This window comes from Megalopta genalis, chromosome 11 (genome assembly GCF_051020955.1).
Source record: "Megalopta genalis isolate 19385.01 chromosome 11, iyMegGena1_principal, whole genome shotgun sequence".
Taxonomy (NCBI): domain Eukaryota; kingdom Metazoa; phylum Arthropoda; class Insecta; order Hymenoptera; family Halictidae; genus Megalopta; species Megalopta genalis.
The window spans coordinates 7,731,289-7,751,741 of NC_135023.1; the positions used below are offsets into that span (position 1 = coordinate 7,731,289).

The following is a 20,453-nucleotide window of genomic DNA, read 5'->3' on the forward strand; positions in this document are numbered from 1 at the left end:
CGCTGGGGGCAGACGAAAGGATCTTTCTCCCGCGAGACACGTCGGCTTCGTGTCGATCCAGTTGGCGGTGTTTCGCGCTCGAAGGAGCGCGTCGTCCTCGTTCTGGAATGCGCGCGTAGCCGGCGTACGCGATTCCGCGGAGCGACGCTTTCCGTCTCCGAGCCATCGGCGATCGGCCGATCGTCGGCGATCCTCCCGCGAAAACCAGCTCTCCGGTTATCTTGAGATCATCCTCGAACCTTCTCGAGGTCCCGCGATCGTCGTCCGCGCAGTCGCTCGACGACTCCGCGATCGTTAACTACAACAGGTCGCCGTTTATCCAACAGCGCGACGCCTGACCGACTCTCCGCGGCCGATTCGACGCTCCTGCCTTCCTCTCTCGCTCTTCCCCTCTTTCTTTCTTCTCCCGGCAGTTCTGTCTGGACTCGCTATATACCCGCGGCATCGTGCTGTTACGAGGATGCGACGATCGAAAGGCGAGGAGCACGCGTCGTCGTGATCGGGGACCGCGGTTTTCGTACCGCGCGAGACACCGACGCGTGGTCCTGACCTAGGCGATGCCCCAACGGAATGTCGCGCTGGGTGTATCTGGGTGTCGATTCACTGTCGCGGATCGTGCTATTGTTCCGCCGTGAAAACGAATCGACCGCCGCGACTGGTCCGGGACGGAGTGAGACGAACCGATTACGCATTCGATTAGGACACAGCCGAAAGAGCAATCCGTTTAGAGCAATCTCCCTTACCTCCTCCTCCTCCTCCTCCTCCTCCTCCTCCTCCGCCACCTCCTCCTCCTGCTCTGTTCGCGTGCACGCGGGTCTCTCTAGAGTAGGTGGATCACAGTTAAAACGCGGTGGTAGGAGCTAGGTAAAAAGATCACAAAATATGGCACACTGTTGCCCGAGTTCATCGTTCGGCACTCCGCGGCGCGGTCGCTAACTTGGTGGGGGCGGCGTCGGCGTCGGCGGCGGACACCAGAGCTGGATCACGGAAGAAGAAGGAAGCAGAAGAAGGAGAAGGAAACAGAGGTGGAAGAAGAAGAAGAAGAAGAAGAAGAGGTAGCAGCAACAGAAGAAGAAGAAGAGGAGACGACAGGAGTGGAGAAGACAGGAGAGAACACACACACACCGGCCGATGGCTGATGCGGGGATCCACGGGCCTGCTCGGAGAAAGAAGACACACGGGTACGCGACACCGGAGACCGGAGACCGAAGAGGAGAGAAGAACACACAGGGCGGCGGTGTGCAGGAGGAGCGGATTCCTCGCGCGCTGTCAGCTGTCAATGCGGCGCACGTTGTCACTCATCGTGGTTTTGTCGTCGGTGGTGTGCGCGCCGGTCCAGGTCTGCCCGCCGATCGAGAGATCATCCGCCGCACATCCTCCGATCCGGATCGTCCTTCCGGGGTGCTCTCGGTGTGTCCTCGAGGAACTTTCTCTCCGGCGGGGGAAAACTCGAGGGGCGAAGGAGAACGCCGTGGGTGGGGGAGGGAGGGTCGAGAAAAAAGGGCGGAAAGTTGGGAAAAGCTCGCGTCCCGGTCGGCTGCTCGTCGTTCCGGTCGTCTTGGTCGCGTCTTGGTCTCGTCTTGGTCCCGTCTTCGTCGCACTCTCGCCTCCCCGTGTGCGTGTGACGCGTTGCGCGCGTGGTGTCGCGTGAAGTTGGTCGTGCGTGCGCACCTTGTGCTTCGTTAAAGAGTCTTTTCCGTATAAAATGCTGGGGCGCCGGCGAGAATCGGCCTGCCCGCCGTCGCGTAGGCTTCACGCCGGCGTCCTCGCGGCCGATTGGCCGGATACCGGCCGGTGGGGGGCACTGGCGCGAAGGTCCGAAGGTAGAATACTCGCCTCGAGAAGCTACCAGAGCGGATCCACGAGAGCACGGAGTGGGGTTGCGTCTTGCCTATCCCGCTGAAGCGAGTCGCGAGCGGCCGTACCCTGAGAGCCTAGGGATGATCGCCGGTTCTCCGGGACCCCCTAAACGCGGCCTAAACGGCCTAAACCGCCTCGAGCGTCCCCGCCGCGTTCCGGGCCCCCAGGCGACAGCTGGTTGGGCCATCGTCGGGGCTCGCGGCTACGTCAAAGTCGCCGAACCGCCCACGATTCGGTAACCGGTCGTCGGCTATGGGGTTCAAGGACCCGAAATCTAGAGTTTTTCAGATCGCTAGCCGCGAGGGAGGGGGCCCGAGAACGGCGACTGGGAGTCTTTCTTTCTCCTGGCCCCTCCTCCGAACCGGCGGCGTCTCTCTTTCGCTAGGACTTCTCCCGTTTCTCCTCTCCTGCTTGTCTTATTTCTTTCTCTCTCTCTCTCTCCCTCTCGCGTCGGCTCTCTCCCCTCTCGACGCCTCTCCCCCTTCTCCGCGTCTCTCTTTCTCTCTTTCCCTCTTTCTCCCGCTCTCTCCGGCTGGCCTCTCTCTCCCTCTTTCTCTCTCTGTCGCGCGAGACCGGCCAGGCTATTCACCCACGCATGCACGAGATGACGATGACGATGACGCCGGGCCGCTCGCCGCTCGCCGCTCGCCGCGCTGCAACGTGCACGCTCCGCGCGCTCGCTCTTTGCTCTTTCGGCCGGTTCGTGGGACGAGCGTTTCTCGCGAAAAAACTGAGCTCGAAATTCCAGTGGCGTCGGCGGCACCGTGATTGCGGATTCCGCGCGTTTCACGTTTAATCGGCGCCGCTCGGCTCTGGTTTTCCTCGCGGGTCTTCTCTTTCTCGGCCGGCTGCGATTTTCGGGGCCGACACGGCGGATCTAAGGAGGTTTCTGCGCGCGGATTCTGCTGGCCTTGCGATCTACGCCGGCTGACATTGGCACGGTGCGATTGCACAGCCCCGCTGACCCAGATTCCGGCACGGTTATTTTTTCCACGCGGCCGGATTTTTTTATCTCTGCCGTTTCGCGCGTCGCACTCTGCTCTCTTTCTTCCTCTCTTTCCGAGAGGAAAAGAGAGAGAGAGAGAGTGAGAGAGTCCCACCCAGTTCGACCGCGAGGGGAGCGGAATTGATCATTCTCCTCCGTCTTCGCCGCTCCGCGCCGCGCCGCTCCGAACCGGCGGAACGCTCGCTTTTTATCCGAGATAATACGCCTTTACTTTCGTCGGGAATAAACGACCGCCATCAATAATTCGGAGGCTGTGCACCGATTTAATGGCCACGTTTTTGGCGTCGCGTGCTCCGACACCGGCCCGCGGTGACGAGCCGCTTCTTTTTCTCGAGGCGGAAAGAACCCGAGAACGATCAACGACGGCTTCTTTTTCGCGACGAACACTGTCCACGGGTCTTCCAGAACGCGCGTCACTCTCCTCTAGTCGGTGAAATCTTTCGGTTCGTTTTACCCTGGCGTGTTTTCCGATGAAACATCACCGGATTGGTTTCGCGGAAACCCGGCGAGCAATCGTTAACCAGTTGGATTCGCTGAATTTCTAAATTTCTAAGGTTTCTATCGATTGATACGTTTGTTACCGCTGTCGACGACGTTAATGAACAACAGCTTCGTCAGCGATTCCCAATGAATGCGTCCTCTTTGCCGATCGTCGGGGTGCGCGCGATAACAAATACAATAATTTCATTAACTTTTTAAAGGCGCGCGAAAGAAATTCCGTAACACCGTGTTCGTCCACAGTTACAGCCCCCCCCCCTCCCATTAAACGTGAAATATCCTGTTTATACGGGGCATCGAAATGCGATAAAGAACGCCGAACGACGTAATAAGGAAGCGTCGTCAACTTTTTAAGTCACGGTTTCGTCCAGAATTGCGTCGTCGAAACGCCGTTGATCGATACACACAGCCGTACCGCGCGACCCTGGTAAAAGTTGCATGGATCTGCAAAGAATCCGCAGTTCGAAATTCGAGAAGGTTCAGCAGGGAAACTAGTATAAGCCAGATCGTTGCGTTCCGCCAACAGTAGGTCGAATGATTTTCGTACTGCGTTGCAGCACGGACGTCGGTCTTCCTCGCTACTTCTTCAAACACGGGGCCCGGCATTCTTCGTTTTATCGTCTTCAACGCTGTGTAACAAGCTATCGGAAACAAAGTATGCACAGCGGAAAAGCGTTTGCGCAGGTCGGGACACGGTGTTGCACGTTGTTTGGCAACTTCGTGCAATCGGCAGAACGTACCGCTCTTTTCTGTAGTTTTTTTTGTGTGTAGAAGTCGAACCTTGACTCGGTTCGTTTTTGAAGTCGAAGAGCCGAGACCTGCAACGCGGATGTTTCCGAAAACTTTCGAAACTCTTTTAGGTCTTCGACGGAATTATTTCTGCGAGAATTAGAAGCTGACTATAACAAAATTGTCTCATACAAAATGACTTTCGATTTCCGCATCGTTTCTCTTCGAGTTGCTGTTTCTTCTGCGATAGAAGTTAAGACGAGATAGGACAGTCAATCTGGATGTTCTCTAAAGGCTTCGAAAGGTGGTAAAACTTTCTTTTGTCTATTCTACGTTATTCAAACTCATCTTCTTTTTACATACAAAATTGTATAAACGTTTGAACGAGTTCGAATCGTAGCGATATTTTCCTCGTTGCGAGGAACGAAGAATATTATTGCTAACTAATTATATATTCCGTTTGCTAATTGATTAGACAATTTATTAGAATAACTTAGAGTTCGGTCAACTTACAGCGACCTCGCAATTCAATCTCACTTGTCTCATTAACGTTTCGCATGCAATTTTGCGCGGCAAAACTTCGTCGAGAACGCGAATCGAGACGATCGAAAACGCGACGTCCGACCCACACTAGTGCATTCGCGGATGCACAATCTGCGCGTCATCTTTCGTCTTCCGGCGAAGAAGTTCACGGTATCGGGCCCGGGGCGAGCATTGAATGGGAGAAGTCAATGAAAATCGGGATCGTTCGATGGAGCGTGAAAATATTCCGAGCGAGAGGACACGCGCGGGAAGGGATCCTCGGCTTGAAACCGGGTCCGTGTCGGGGTCCGAGGTCCCGTTTCACGAAAAGGGGTCCCGGGCCATCCTCCGGGTCCCGTTCGACCGTGCGGGAGCGGCTTGGCGGGCCGGATCCCTGACCTAGGACTACGTTTCAGGGGAGCCCGGCGAATTTTGTCCGAATGTCTCGTCGAACGAAAGAGCGGTTTCGCAGGCCTTCGAGGTCACGGAGCCGGGGAGCAGTGGGGAGGATCAGCGTCGGAGGAGGAGGAGGAGGTGGAGGAGGAGGTGGAGGAGGAGGTCGAAGAGGGGATCCGAAGAAGGTGGTGGATATGGGCTCCGGCTCGGGGGAGTCGGAGGGAAGGAGAAAGAAAGGGAAAGAAAGACGGAGAAAATCGGAGAAAGAGGGAGAGAGGGAGGGAGAGAGAGAGAGAGCCGGCGAGAGAGGATACGCTCCGGCGGAGGAGGACCAAGCGACACGCTAGAAAGAGGAGCGCGAGAGCGGCGTGTAGCCGGCAGAAGAAGAAGAAGAAGAAGACGGTGAGAAGAAGAAGAAGAAGAAGAAGAAGAAGAAGAAGAAGGGGGCTGATCTACCGGCAATATACACACAGAGCCGCACAGACCACGGCAAAACTCCGCAGTTTTGCTGTTCGATTTTGCAAACTTATATTTAGAAGGGCAACGATCTTTTGCCGCGGCAGCTCCGTCCAGAGGAGAGGAAAGGTTCTGGGATACGCGCGCGGTCTCTCTTCTGACCGGCCGCCGAGATTTCTCGGCCGCTCTCCTCCGATTCATCGAATACCAATTTCGAACAGCGTTCTACAAATTTCGTAGCCGTTTCGTCCCCTTTTAGCCAGCCGGCGGTGCTTTCTTCGCGGATTAAACGGCGACGGCACGCCGCCTCGATCGGACGATCCCGATGCCTCGCGTTCGAGCGGAACCTGCACGGGTTAATGGCTGCCGTGTACCGCCGCCGACTCGTCTCCAGTTCGCAATAATTACCGCTCGCGCGTTGGATAACGGTTACTCGATAAGTTCGGTAAATTACACGCCGTAATCCTTAAATAGGAAGACGCGCGCGATGCGACGCCTCCCCGCGTGGCTTTATACGCCACCGAAACGCGTCGACGAGACGCGTCCTCGATGCCATCGAAAGCCAAAATTTGTCTTTTCTTTTTCGGACCAGACGATTTCGAAGACGATCGTCGATCGAATGGTCGAATTTCATCGAGTCCTTGACTTTTTTCTCGAACCGGCCGTGACACTAATAGCAGCTGTTTTATATTAGTTCGCGGATGAGACGTTTATCCCGATTTTGTACGAGCGTTACCGCGACATTTGCCGCGGCTAATGCAACTCCGGCAATGCATCTTTACAATCCGAATAATAGCGAATTGATTAGTGACCCGTCATTTTGACGGATTAAGTAAACCCAGCGTTAAAAACAATTACTGTTCGGATGGACACATACAAAAAACGTCTCGCGCGAAATCCATCGCGCTGCTCGAGATGATTTTATCAAAGATCCCCGACATATTTCTAATTCGATGAGTTTAACGAACAGCAGCCTGCACATTTTGTGCATTCGCGGTTTCCTTAAATTTTCCGAATTCGTTTAGAGTAAAATGTTTGGAATGCTTCGACGTGAACGTCCTCATCGAGACTAAGAGAGCGAAGACTTATCTTCCGGGCTCCTTTATCCGTCTATTCATCGGGAAAAACTGCGCGCCGGCGGCCGGCATTCCGATTAAAATTCAGTGTCACGCGGCAAGGTGATATTTAATAAATCGCCGAGGCTTCTTTGTCAGAGTATTGTAATTGCGAAGGCTATTACCGCGGGAGACATAGTGGTGCGCGAACGCGTCGAAGAACCAGTATGCCCGTTCAGTCCGCGTGGATTATCATTTCGCTAGAACTTGATCTTCGGCCGGCGGAGGTTCATTTACCAAGCTCGTGTTGCTCGTGTTAACGCTTTTACCTGGCGGCAGCGGCGGGTTAGTCTTTCAGGAATCGATGATTAACAGTTATTTCTTAATCAATTTTTCAATGGCCCCGGACAAATCGAATCGGGAGATCGACGAGTCATCCCGAGCAATGCGATCGAAGAATTTCTCAGGATTATCGGCCCCGAAGAGGACTGTTAGACGCGTTTTTGATTGGATGTGGTCGTTTCAGGGGAGTCTCGAGAGGAGGCTCGGATAGATTAATAACATTTAACGAGTTCATTAGCGCATTTAGAAGCATCGAGCGATGATTCTGAAATCAGAATGTCGCCCGATCCACCGGTGACACCGGCTCGCGTCAATCGGAACGCGTTAATTCGCGATCGGAAAGGCTGCTTGAAAACCCCCACTGGAAAATCCTCTTTACCGCCAAACGTTAGACCTCGGTGTATCGAAGGAGACGTCATTAAACCACCGACCGAAGTATGTGAAACATATAGAACCATAGCGGTCCGGAGATCCGATTACCGCCTAGCCATCTGTTTGCCACCAGTCTGACCAGTACAACTATAACAGTATAAATCGACTATCATCGAGCAGAAAAGGTTGTCACTCCGTGAATCGTTCTACCAAACTAACAGCGTTCAATTAATCAGAGATGCAAAACTTGATCGTCGGAGATTCACGTTGGAATCTACGCTCGACAACAGATGCTTTCGAATCGAACGGAGACGAATGGAAACGACTTTTGTCGTGTTCCAGAAGCTAGATATCGGATGTAGATGGTAGACCTTGGTGTCTAGAAGCGTAGGAGCTAGATTTTAGGATCTACGAGAGAGTAAATCACAGGCGGATTCGCGTGCCGAACGATTTCTTGGCTGAACTTTCAACGGAACGAGACGGACTCTAGACGGATCCCAAGTCATCCGGAGCAAAATATTTCGGAGCTGGTGGAAGCTGGGATCGACGATCGAATCGGAAAGTAGCCTGGCCCTTGGCGAGCAGTTCGCGCTAGCGGCCGCCGCCCCTGCGAGCGTAATCTTATCGCTCGTAGCGATGCGGCGAGCTTGTTCTCTGCGGCTGCAGAACGGCGCGGCGCGGCGCGCCGCGGCTCGGAGTCAACGGACGATAAAAAAAAAGCTGCCGGCCATACGCGCGACACAAAGAATAAACTCGGTCTCGCCCTCCCGTTTTCCCCGTTCCATTCCGTTCCCTCGTCTCGTTTCTTCTTTCGTTCTCGCGAGAGGCCCTCCGCGCTCCTCTCGCGCTCCTCTCGCGTTCCTCTCGCGCGCGCGTTACTGATCCGCGCTGCAACTTCGCTGCGAGAGCCGTGTGTGGGCGCGAGGCTCCCTCTCTCTTTCTTTCTTTCTCTCTTTCTCTCTCTCTCCTTCTCTTTATTCCCGCCGTTTCCGTCCTCCTCTCTCCGGCCGGCTCCGTTTTTCTCTGTCGCTCCAGCGCTTTTCCCGGCAGCCCGTCACGCACCTCTCTCTTTCTCTCACTCTCTCCCTCTCTCTCCCACTTTTCTCCTTCTTTCTCCAGCCGACCGCTTGGGGTAGGTCATGGCGGAACCGCGAGAGCCGGCGAACGACGAACAAGGAGAAAAAAGACGAGGAAGAAAGAACGGTACGCGGCCGCGTACACGCTGAAACGCGCTTCGCTTCGCTTCTGTCCTCCTCCCCGGGGCTCTTTGTCGCCGTTTTTCCTCCGCCGACACGTTTTCGACGAGCCATTCGTCATCGGAATGACATTGTTCGTTCCGATACCGCGCGATTTTCACGCCTTTTACCGTCGCGGCGCCGTCACGCGACAACCATGAGACTCGTCGAATCGTTCCCGAGAAGTATGCGACCGACGCTCTCAGAGATCGTCGGATCTTCGGAGGCACGATCGACGGAATTTTCGAAGGAGTCTCGGCCGTCCACGGTAATCCGAGGAAACGAGAGCGTTCGGATAATGGAACTGTTACAGCGTCGATTTCGAGCGCGTCCGATCGATCCGTTTACCTGCGGAACGTGTTCGGATAATGAGCGATCGAGGTTCGGATAATAGAGCGCCTGGCTCTCGCAGGTACTATCCGAGCAGATGCTACCGGAGATGTAAATCGCGAACTTTTATGCCGATCCCTATTAAGGGATTATGCCAATCCCTATTAAATTCATCTGAATAATCCTCAATTATCTTTTACATGAACGCGCGCGATTATACATTTACGTCTCCGGCGATGCATGGATAATTAAATGTATACATTCTTCGACTCTTTAATGCACTTTCTAATCTCCGACTTGTCGCATTAACACGTCGAACGGCGTCCCGGTCATAATTGGATGACATAATCTCGTATCCGAGGCAGCTCCGAAAGGTTCGACGTTAACCTTTCCAGCGTGGCTCTGTTAAACAAGATCGCCGTGGCCGAGGGAATCGAGAACTTTTCCGATGATTTTCGGATAATTTCCGGTTCCTTCGGCCGGCAATTCCGCGGAAGGTTTCTCAAGGTTGCGAGAACACCAACGTGCATGCAACATTCACAGGAACCACGGGTTTTGCGTCCTGTCAATCGGCATCCGATTAATTTCTCAAGAGACACTGAAAATATCCGACTTCTATTTTAACGCATCCATAAACGTCCTGTCATTGATCTGGTTACCGTCTAAATCCGTAGCGCTTCAACATTTTCAACGAACGCGTCTCCCCATTCGGTCCTAATCGCGCGCCACATTTATTTACAACAACTAATTCGATGCTGATTAACCTTTCAAGCGAATGCGATTATATCACGGATTAGAATCTTTTCCGTTCGCGGTCGTTCGTTTCTTCGAGGAGGAAGATAATTCCGATTTATCGCGTGCTCCGTTTACTCGTATCCTCGATTTACGTTTATCGAAACTGTGAAGACACATCGATGGGAAATTTGTTTCGCTGGTTCGATATTGTAATCGAAATCGAGCCAGCGATTCGAGCGAATACGCGCTCGCTATTTTTGCGAAGCGATTTAAATCAGCCGTTCTCAGCGCTCTGCGAACCTTCGAAGATCGGAATAATTGTTGCACCTAGTAAGTTATTGTTAGAAATCTCTAGTTAAACTTCATAAAATCCGAGTTCTGTTAACAGTTTTATCAACACTGAATCTACCGTGCCGGTCCAAACGACCGGATCCACATTTTTTCTTTTAAACATCTTGCAATCGCAAGATGTCTTTGGAGGGAAATGACTGAATAAATCTTTCGATTCAAACATTGCGATAAAAATAGCAAGATGCCCAAATGAATTCGCTCTTGTAACTTTTATGTAGCAATACACGTCGGGCATGTTTAGTGCTCGGTGATAATCGTCCTAATAGTTAGTTAATAACCTTCTAACAGTGGTTAAATATCCTTCTGGCCGAAAAATTCTGAGAAACGAATCGAAGACGATTTTCCACAGGGAGCAACGATAATCCAGAGGCCACGAAGATCGTGTTTATTAAAACGATAGTCACCCTCGCCGGCGCGAATTTCTCAGAAAGCCCCATCCCCCTCCCCGCCCCCGTTCGTTTCAATTCGCCGAGGATTCGCCAGGGTTCCGAAGATCGAACAATTCGATTAGGTGGATGATCTTGGGGCAGCCGGCGCACAGGGCCAGGAGGGAACCGGCGCGTTATTGTTAGCGATCATGCGATCTGAAAATCATAGAAAATTACTGAAAAGCCAGGAAACTTTGCGGGCCGTGGCCGGCATCGCGAAGAACCGGTGCGGCACGGCGGCCACGGTTGCCCCGTGGACTTGAGATGTCGTAATTTTGCGTTCGCCGTAACGGCTCGACGGCACGGAAGTTCCTTCTCCCTCTCTCTCTCTCTCTCTCTTTTACTCCTCACCCCCTAAATCCCCTCATCTTTCATCCTGCGAGTTTTCTTCTTCGACTGGAAACAGAGAGAGAGAACCCTCTCCACCCCTTTCGCGTAATAGTAGAAGGGTTAGTGAAACAATGGCACGCGCGAGAACACCGTTATTTAAATAACACGACGGAACCGCCACGGGGCTGTGCGGAGCCGAAACGGCGAGAAAAAAACCGTCCAAGGGGATGCGAACGTGAGAAAGACGCGAGGAATCTGCGCGCCTTTTGTTGCCCGATCATCTGCCTGTCCTTGCGTGATAGTTTCCGCGTTGGATCGTCCACGTTTCCCCGAATCTCTTCTTTCAAAGGAATTCAATTTTTGTTTTGTTTTAATCGAGAAAACATGCAATATTTGCAAAACCGGCAACGAGATAACATTAATTGTGTAACGAGGATTTTTTAGGATTTCGCAGAGAGATCCTTTAAAATATATATAGAAATATATAAAGAAATTAAATGAAATTGAATTTTTTAATTCTAGATTTACGGAATCTGTCGAAACGACGGGTTTGTTCGTTAATTTGCGATTATTCGGACCGTAAAGATACATTTATTATAGAAATATATAGATCTTCTCTGATCCATAAGCCGTGAAACAAATGAACATAAACGCAAAGCCGTTATTTATGCGATATATTTACTCGCGGCAAATATTGCAACAACCCTCGTCGAAAATCGCAACAAACGTCTTATCCTTACTTTTACGAACTAATAGAAAACGGCTCGCGAGTTTAACGTCCGTTTCAGGCGAATTTCATTCGAATGCGCTGAATTAGTAGTATTTAGTGCTCATCATTGCGTAATTACTATTATTTAACGTGACTCTCACGCTTCTTTTCGCTCGGAACGAAAGCGGGAAAGTAGCTTCCGGCCGGCACTGGCGAAACAATTGAATTAGCTTTAAAAGAGGATGAATCGCGGCGGTGGTTTCATATTCATCTGGACCCTATAACCGTCTCTCGTTATTAACATTTAACCAGAAAGTTTGTCAGCAGCCACGAAGCACACGCGCGCGCCGCGTAATTATTTTCAGTTGTACAATGGCAGCGGATGATTTCAACAACGGTAACACGGTGGCTACGAATTTTACTATTAAGGACGTTGTTTCGGGCCGTTCTGTGTATTGTTCCATCGATCGTTCGTGCGTCTTCTTCGTCGTGCCCCTTTGATCATCGTCTTCGTTTTTTTCCCTGGCGCATGATAGTTCCGGTTCTGGCAGCTGTCGTTCAAGATTGGGATTGTGGATCGGTCAAGGGTGGTAACGTGTGTAACGTTAGCTCCGGTTCGCCGCGGAACCGGTTTAAAGAGCGGGGTGAAAGAGAGATTCGGAGGGAAAAAGTGTCGGTCGCAAAAAATTCATTTGAATCGCCGGAGGGTCGGGCAGAGGTGTCGAAATAATTGGATTTTAATTTTCGTGCCGGCGAAAGAACAAAAACCGTGTTCTCCCAATCCCTCTCTCTCTCTCTCTCTCGCTCTCTCTGTCTCTCCTACTCTCGTATGTACATTCTCCTCCCCGATCGGAGAGCCATGAGAACCGCTCACCGTCGAGTGTTTATACAACGTTGCGCCGCATTAATGTTTTCGACTTTCTATCTTCCTTCGCGCCCTTTGTTTTCCCACGATTCGCACTGCTATGCACGCGGTATTTTCATTGTCGCTTTCGAACCGATGCGTTCGAATATCCTTTTTGGGAAACCGAGGATTAAACACCGAGCCCCCTGGTCTCAGTCCTCGAAATTGTTATTCGTGAGCGATACTTTGCAACCGACGCGATACTTTGCAATTCGTCGTCGCTCTTAACAATTATTTTTGCTGCGACGCGATCACGATTTCTAATTTATAGCGATTCGTCGTAATTGACTGCGTATGCATTTCGTCATTTCGACGGTTTTCGACGAACGTGAAAAGTTCGTCTTCCATTATCGTTGGTTGCGCTTCTATCGAGCGCAGCCGATGCGTTATTTTCCTGTGCTCGACCGTGCAGCGTTTGACGCACAATGCAACAGGAATGCACAGCCGTTTGTGCATGAAATTAGATACTGCTTTGCTTCAAGCATACAATCCTTGAACCTTTCAATTAACCATGAGAACTTTTAATCTGAAGTAATCGCGTACTGCGCGGTCTCCGATTTGCTCGAAAAACGGTCCAATTTAATCCAGAAACGTTTCCCAACGACATTGTTCTTCATCAAACGTTTCCTCGCTGCGGCCAGTAGCGAATTTTGAAAGATCTTCCAAGAGCAAGATACTTTAGCCATCGCTGAAAAACATGAGAACACAACGGGACACGGAATACTGTACCGATATCCAGTCTCTAAGTGGTTCAAAGTGTTTCGTGAACACAATGACAGATCGTTCTAATCGACCACAAATGTCCAAAGACGATTAAATCGGTAATGGACGTTCGTTTCCATCGATTCGTCAAACGAGACCCGGTAAAAAATTCCTAGACAATTTCCTGCTTCAAAAAATTGCATCCAGAAGACGCGCGAGCATCAGAAAATTATTCGACACAGTTATCCGTTCCAGATAAATATCCGTCCGTGAGAGTCTACAAGGGGCAAGTCTCACTATCCATTCCCTAAGTTGTTGTCTTACGAACACAATGAAAAATCATTCCGATCGATCGCAAACGTCCAGAGACATCTACCTCGGGGTAACGAAGTTAATTTGACTAACTAATTTAGTAATTAGTTCTCGGTGATTCGTCAAGAGTGACCGAAACTGAAAAAATGGCAAACAATTTCCCGTTGGAACGATCATCGTCCAGAAATCGTTCGAAAATTGAAGAATAAACGGTTATCCGTCTCGCGAGCTCCTGAAAAAAGGAGAATCCTCTCGACGATGTCCCAATAATCGCGTCCCGGTGTTGCGAAAGGGTTGCAAGTGTTCCGCGGACACTTTGCCGGGGTAGCACTCATAACACTTTGTCCCCCCAGCGAGACGGGTATCCACGGAACGCCACAAAGGAGGCGAATGTTTTAATTAAATCCGGGGGAAAACGCGAAAACTTCGCCATCGCGCGCCGCGTTTTTGCGATTTTCCGAAAGTTTCGGCGCGGCGCGGCGCGGTGCGGCGCGACTCCGCTTTCAAGGTGGCGATGGACGGGCAGCGGCGGTTTCCTTTAACCACCTTCTCGCCCACCGGGCCTCCTCCATTCATCCCCCCCTGCCCGGCCGTTCCACCCCCGTCGCACCACCCGGCGGCCCGCCGTGGGAATAAAAGAAGAGCCGGGAAAAACAAAAGAACGGTGCGCGGCTACTTAGCGAAACAAATTGTTGCTTTCGTACTCGGGACGAGAATTTAAAAGTTTTCCGCGAGAGAGTTCTCTCTTTTTACCTCCCCCCGTTCCGCGGACCCTCCGTCCTTTCTTCGTACGCCCCTGTCCCCCCCGGTCTGTCCGCGTAAAACATCGGTGTTCCCGGTCGGCGTCTCCGTTCGCGGACGTTCCCGTTCCTTGTCGAACGGTTAGTCCAACTCGATTCACGGCTCGTTAGCGGCGCTTCCTTTCCCTTCATTTCGGTGCCTGCTGGGCTCGTAAAAGGACAACGGCCATATACGCGGGCGACTCGCGCGCTATCGATCCTGACGGACTGTCCCATTAAATCGGCCGCGTCGTGCGTGGAATACAAGCCGCGGAACAATTAAACGCGCGTTATTGTCTCTCGCCCGGGTTACCGTTCCCCGTCTTTTCTCCTCGCTGCGGCCACGATACACCGCGCTCTTGTTCGCCGTCGAGCGAGGAGAACGAGCAGCGTTTTCGCTGTTCTAATAAAGAACCAAAAAAAACTAATAATGAAACCGAATAGAGAGGATCGATCTCGAACCGCCACTGCGGTCGATCTACGAACGTCCTGGCACGCTCGTGCCCGTCGACGATCCACGGACGAGGAACACGGCAACGTACGGTGGCCGTCGACGCGTGTAAACGACAGGCAGTCTCTTACGCTTAACACAGAGAAACATAAACCATACGGAAGCACATACACGCACGTAGAGAGCAGCATGCCAGAGCAGCGGTGTGTGTGTGTGCGATCAAACAAAAATTCAAATCGTGTGTCGTCACTACCGGAAACTGAACGAAAAAGATAGTACAGAAACAACAACAACAACAACAACAACAACAATTAAGAAAAAAAATTAAAAGAAAGGAACAGCTATGGTGTTCGTTTACCGTGTGTGCGAAATAAAAAAAAGACAACATCGAAACGAGGCTCGACCGTCTAGAAGTCGATCAACTACTACTGAGAGCGAGCAAAATCGTGTAATGTTTGATAGATGGTACGCGAAGAAACGTCAAACGGCTTTGTTCGGACGTGCGGGAATTGTGTGTGCGTGTGGTGAGCGGGACCGGGGAGAAAAAGATGATTGCGATAGCAAACGGACTGCAAATATCTGCATCTTCTCGCGCGATACAGAATTCGGCGTGTTCACTTTTTAAGAAATAGTATACAGCCGTCCACGCGAAAGTGTTCGTGCACCTTTTAAAACGCGATGACATTTTTAAAACTGGATTCAGTCGCTTGGATTTCTTTCTTTTTTTGATGACAGAGGGACTAGTATACTAGACGATGACCATAATGTCTTTCTTAAATTTTGTTATTACTTGGAATGACAAGAAAAGATAAGAGACTCTCGTTTGTCAATTCTTTTATAGGAGCAAAATTTAAAAAGGACATTTTGGTGTCATCCAAAAAATATTCAAGTCACTTAGTCCAGTTTTAAAAAAATTATTGCACTTTAAGCGGTGTACGAACACTTTTGTGGGCCACTGTAGTTACATATGGACATCACGGTTTGTTAAATATATTCGAAATACTGTTTCCATATTGTAACCAGAATTTCAGAATCTCGACGAGATGATACAAATATTTATAGTATCTACTTGCTATTTCAAAGAACAATTTTTCACCACCCCGCTTGCTACGCAGGAAATAATAATGCTAATAATGACAATAATAATAATAATAATAATAATAATAATAGTAATACTGATACTAACAATGGCAAAATTATAATATCTATATATATACACATGTGCATATGTATATACGAGCGTCTACTAAACGACGGAAAGATACAGCGTGTGACAGGTTAGAGGAAGCTGTGCTGTGACCGGGAGATAGAAATATTATAAAAGGGGTTTCTGTGAACGGGCTGAGTGTTCAACTCACTCGTTGCAGGGTGGACCAGCATTCCTCGAGGGTGCGCTCGCTGATGTTGCCCATTCCTCCGCCTCCGCCGGCGCCTCCCGCACCTCCAAGTCCCGCCGCAGAGGCACGAGACTATCGGGCAAGACAGGAGGCAAAGCGTTAGTTTACTTTCCTGCTGGCCCTTTTCGTTAAACCACTATTACAACAATCGCCCTCGATACTCGGACTCATGCTTCGCCCTGGATGGCGCGCGCGCGCGCGCGCTCGCGGCTAATCGGCGTGCGTTCTTCTTCCAAAATACCTGTGTTACACCTACAAATCAGTCGACTATCGTTCTCGTCGACCTTGCGTGGCCAACCGAGGTGAATAGACAAAGGTTACCGCGAGAATCGCTGTACAACAGATTCGGTGATTTTTTTCTGTTATTTCCACGATTCGACGGCTCGAGAGGGTGACTCTACGGCGCCGCCAAAAATTCTTTCGTCGCGTTCCAAAATTATTTTCGGAATCACCATAATCGTTTATACTCGAAAAGCTGTTGAAGGCTTAGCACGTGTCGCAAGACTCGATCTGATATAAAATGCACCGATTATAAATTAACAGAAAAATGGAGACACTATAGTTTCGGGAGAACTATTTTGGATTTGCAATGTCTCCGAGCGCGAAGGGTTATTTATAAAGGGTTATCGAACAACCCTTATTATTAATAAGGTTTACTATTATATAAATGATTGATAACCCTTGTTATTAATATCATTAATAATAACCCTTAGTTATTAAATAACTTTGCACCAGGATTTCTTTCGCGACTACCTTGATCAGCATCTCTCCTCGTTCTTAACAATTTACCTCATAGAACGAGATCATTTTCGTTTCATCCGTGTGCTCATTTATTCTCGTTCCTAGACCTGGACAATAAAAGAATCGAATTTTCCGAGCAAGGGGTTAACGTCATTTTTTAGCATTCAACTCTTCTGTTCTAAAAGAAAAGAAAAAAAGAAACGGTTACGAATCCGCCGAAACTTTTATTCTATACATCGACGCGTAAACGGTGCATTTTTAGTTGTCTGAAAATGGGGAAAACGTGCTTTACGAAGCAACGCTGGTTGATGCCGAGGCAGTTTCGGTATTGGAGCCGCGATATTTGATCTTTGGCGCTGCAGAAACTTTGTCGAAAGTGGCTAGGGATCGTTCTTGAACAGTCGCCGAAGACTGGAAGCGTTGCTTTCGAGTGAAACTTGATAATGTTGTTAACGATATATCGACTGTTAATTGATTTGCTGCACGAGATATGAGGTTTCGGAGTTCCCGATATTTTCCGAAACGTGCAGGAGAGAAGTAATTCGTGCTTGGTTGGTCACACAAGGGTTGAACCGACGTTTTCCACCGAATCGTGTACGTGTGTAGTCGTTCAAGTTGTTTGTGTACGCGGAAATCGTTCTCGCGGAACAACGTCCGGCTAGGTGCTCGAACTTTCCGACGAGATTTCGACAGATCGGAAGCTTCGCGAATCGATGTTACTTTCGTTGGAATTTTAATGGACCGGTCTAGTCGCCGTTTAAAACGCGGATATACGAACGAAAGCTCGACAAAAGAAAGTATTATACGTATCGCGCAAACGAAGGATCATCTCGCGCGCGCGCGCGCGACTGATGCTAAATTCTGCCGCTGCTAAATTTAGATAAATATATTATATGTCACTCAGAAGCGTTAATTAACGAGCTCCTCCAATTTCTTAATAATATGATGAAAAATTCAAGAACTCCGACAGAATTTCGCCGGGACGATATAACTTCCGCGCGCACTTTTACATAAACAACAGGAAGACACGTGACCGCGGGAACGCGTTTAGAAGATAGATCGACACGCTCCGTGATCCGGTGATTCGGGACACTGAAATTAGCCAGCGGGTAAATTGATCGGCTCGGATCAACGTGCGAATAATTTCGCATCGATCCGAAGCTATTCTTCGATAATTAACGCGGCGGACACGTATCGTTAAAGTATTTCGAAGAGTTCAAGCGTCATTTAACACATCGCGGGCCTCTTACAGAATTTATAGGTTACTTAAATATTATACAAGCTTTACATTATGTAACCGGGAAAGGTGAAGTCCATTAACTTGCAAGAAGGTACCGTCAATCTTTCCAATCAGAAACTTGTCGTTCCCGAAAGAATAGAGAGCGCACTGTCAAGACTCAATCATTGTTGGAACAGCTCGGTCCGCGAAATTCACCCCGAAAATCCTCGCCCGTTGAATGATCGATAACAAAAAAACGATCGAACGACGGAAGAAGAGAAAAACTGCTAATAATACTCTCCAGATAAGTCGGAACCAATGCAAACTATTGACACGTTTCGTGCCTATCGGGATGTTTCCTTAACCCCTTGCCCTATACAATATCGTGTCAGACTCGTCGCGAAGATTTCGAACATGATTCACGAAACGGTGGATGTTATTCGCGTCTTTCAAGTCCAAATTCGATTCTGTGCTTCTATTATTAAAATTGAATCGTCGGAGTACAGGTTGACGTGAAATAGATATGTAAGTTCTTTCTTTATCGTGTACGAATTTATTGGAGACAATATGGAGCAAAGTGCTATAAGTCGCCGTGGCTGTGAAACAAATCGCAGTGCAAAGGGTTAATATTGAAATCGATTACGTCGAGCACGGGAAAAACTGTAGAGCGACTACGAACCGTCAGGAATGTCTGAATGCGGATTTTGTGCATTTCTGATTAAAATAACTATATGTTATTTATTACAGACAATTAATTTTAGTCTAAATACAGAACCGCGAAGAAAGTTGTAAGACTTTAGAAGAATTGACGAATCGAAGAATATTTTTCTAACGCGTGGAACTTATTATTAAAATGATTAAAATAGAGCAGATATTGTTATCAGACCCGAGTCTCTTAAAATAAACTGAAACAGTTTTTAATTCGCATGAAAATCCGCAGTCTATCGATTATCAAAAATGAAAAGAGACGCTACCTCCAGTAAAAAAAAAAACTTGACGGTCTTGCTCGTAGCGACACGTTTCTTCGAATACCAACATCCCGTTGCTATCGAAAATATTTCCGAACAACGCCCGTGATAGCAACTTCCGATCTGTCTCAGTGTCCAAAATCACCGTCTCGTTGCTACAAAATCTCGTCGATGTAAAGAAGAACACACGGCGGAGAGGTCGAAAAGAAATGGTCGGGTGAGCGGGACCAGGTGGAGGGGAGTTTCGAAAGAAAAAAAAAACGATGAAACGACTGTAGAAAAATCGTTCGGTATTAGCGTGGCGAGTGGGACCCCGAAGCGGAGATCCGCGGGGATATATTTACTTAGTTTCCTCGTATCGAAGCTCGCGGGGACTGTGGCATCGCAGAAGCACGCCGCGATATTTTCTCGAGAACATCTTCTCGGCGTACCGTATGACGTATGCGTATAGTATTATCTGTGTTGCGCGGGTCAAGAACCCCGAGAGACGACGTATCTGCATCTCCTCGCATCGGTGTGCGTGGGCCGCGTTTGCATTTGTGGCCCCGTGACTCTAATGTGTGCGTGCCTGCCTGCCTGCCCGCCCGGCTGCTCGCTCGCTCGCTTACTCGCTCGCACACGCTCGCACACGCTCGCACACGCCCGCTAGGATAGCTGCGAGCGCCCGTTCACGTTCGCTCGCTTGCACTCCCTCTGCCAATCTCTCACTCCCTCCCTCTCTCTCTCTCTCTCTCTCTCTCTCTCTCCCGCTCTGCCAATCTCTCCCTCTCCCTCTGTCAATCTCTCTCTCTCTCTCTCTCCCTCCCTTTCTCTCTCTCTCTCTCACTCTCCCTGTCGCACTCGAGCTCTTTGCACTCCTGCTTCCTCTCACTCAATCTCCCTCTCTCAATCTCCCTCTCACTCTCCCTCTCTCTCTCTCTCCCTTTCTCTCCCTCCGTCTTCCTTTCTCTCCGTCTCTCTGCAAAGTCGTCTCCCGCTCTCGCATTCTCTGCCTCTCTCGCTCGTTCCCGCGGCGAACGCGTGTTGTGAAGTACCCGCGACGCGGTAAGTCAACGTATTCCGATGTGCGTGAACCATGGTCAGTGTATCTCGGGTACAGTCGCGGATTCAAACACTCGCCGGCGAAATTGCGGGCGAAATTGCCGGCGATTCCTTCCGAGACGAACAATCGAGCCGACCGACGCGGTTTCGATGACTCGGCGTCCAAGCCCTTTGCCCTTTCCGCGGGCTTTTCTGCTCGATTGTTTAGGGAATTCGCTGGTTTCGGGGAAAACGTCTTGCGGAGTCTCGGATCGCGTCTATGCCGCCGCCGCGGCGGATCGATGCTCGTCGCTGGACTAGCGACGATTTTTCGGCTGAATTTACAGGTTTTTTTTGTCGAGAGATCGTAGCTAGATCGACGATTCGATCATTCTTTCGGAACGGGATATCGATATTTTTGGATCGTTACGAATTTTCGACCGCTTTTATCGCTGTTATTGTCTACAGTTATGTCTCTCTAATTGACGCCACGATTGTCCACGGAAATAGACAATTTGGGAAGAGGAGACACGATTGTTCGTGCCTCGCGGTTTGTTTTTACAGTGACGAATTGTCAACAATTGTACAAACGAGCCGCAAGACTCA

The 20,453-nt window shown here is 49.8% G+C and overlaps 1 protein-coding gene across 16 annotated transcripts in view; it reads right to left on the reverse strand.

The window, feature by feature from the left end:
- dati (zinc finger protein datilografo) overlaps window positions 1-20,453 on the reverse strand; it is a 117,014-nt gene that overhangs the window by 93,603 nt on the left and 2,958 nt on the right. For 14 of the 16 annotated variants that reach the window (XM_076525222.1, XM_076525221.1, XM_076525208.1 and 11 more), the window contains exon 2: window positions 15,861-15,971. The exons of the other annotated variants lie outside the window; for them this stretch is intronic. In XM_076525222.1, the coding sequence (XP_076381337.1) occupies window positions 15,861-15,971 (111 nt within the window). The remainder of the gene's footprint in view (window positions 1-15,860; window positions 15,972-20,453) is intronic. 16 annotated transcript variants of the gene reach the window in all.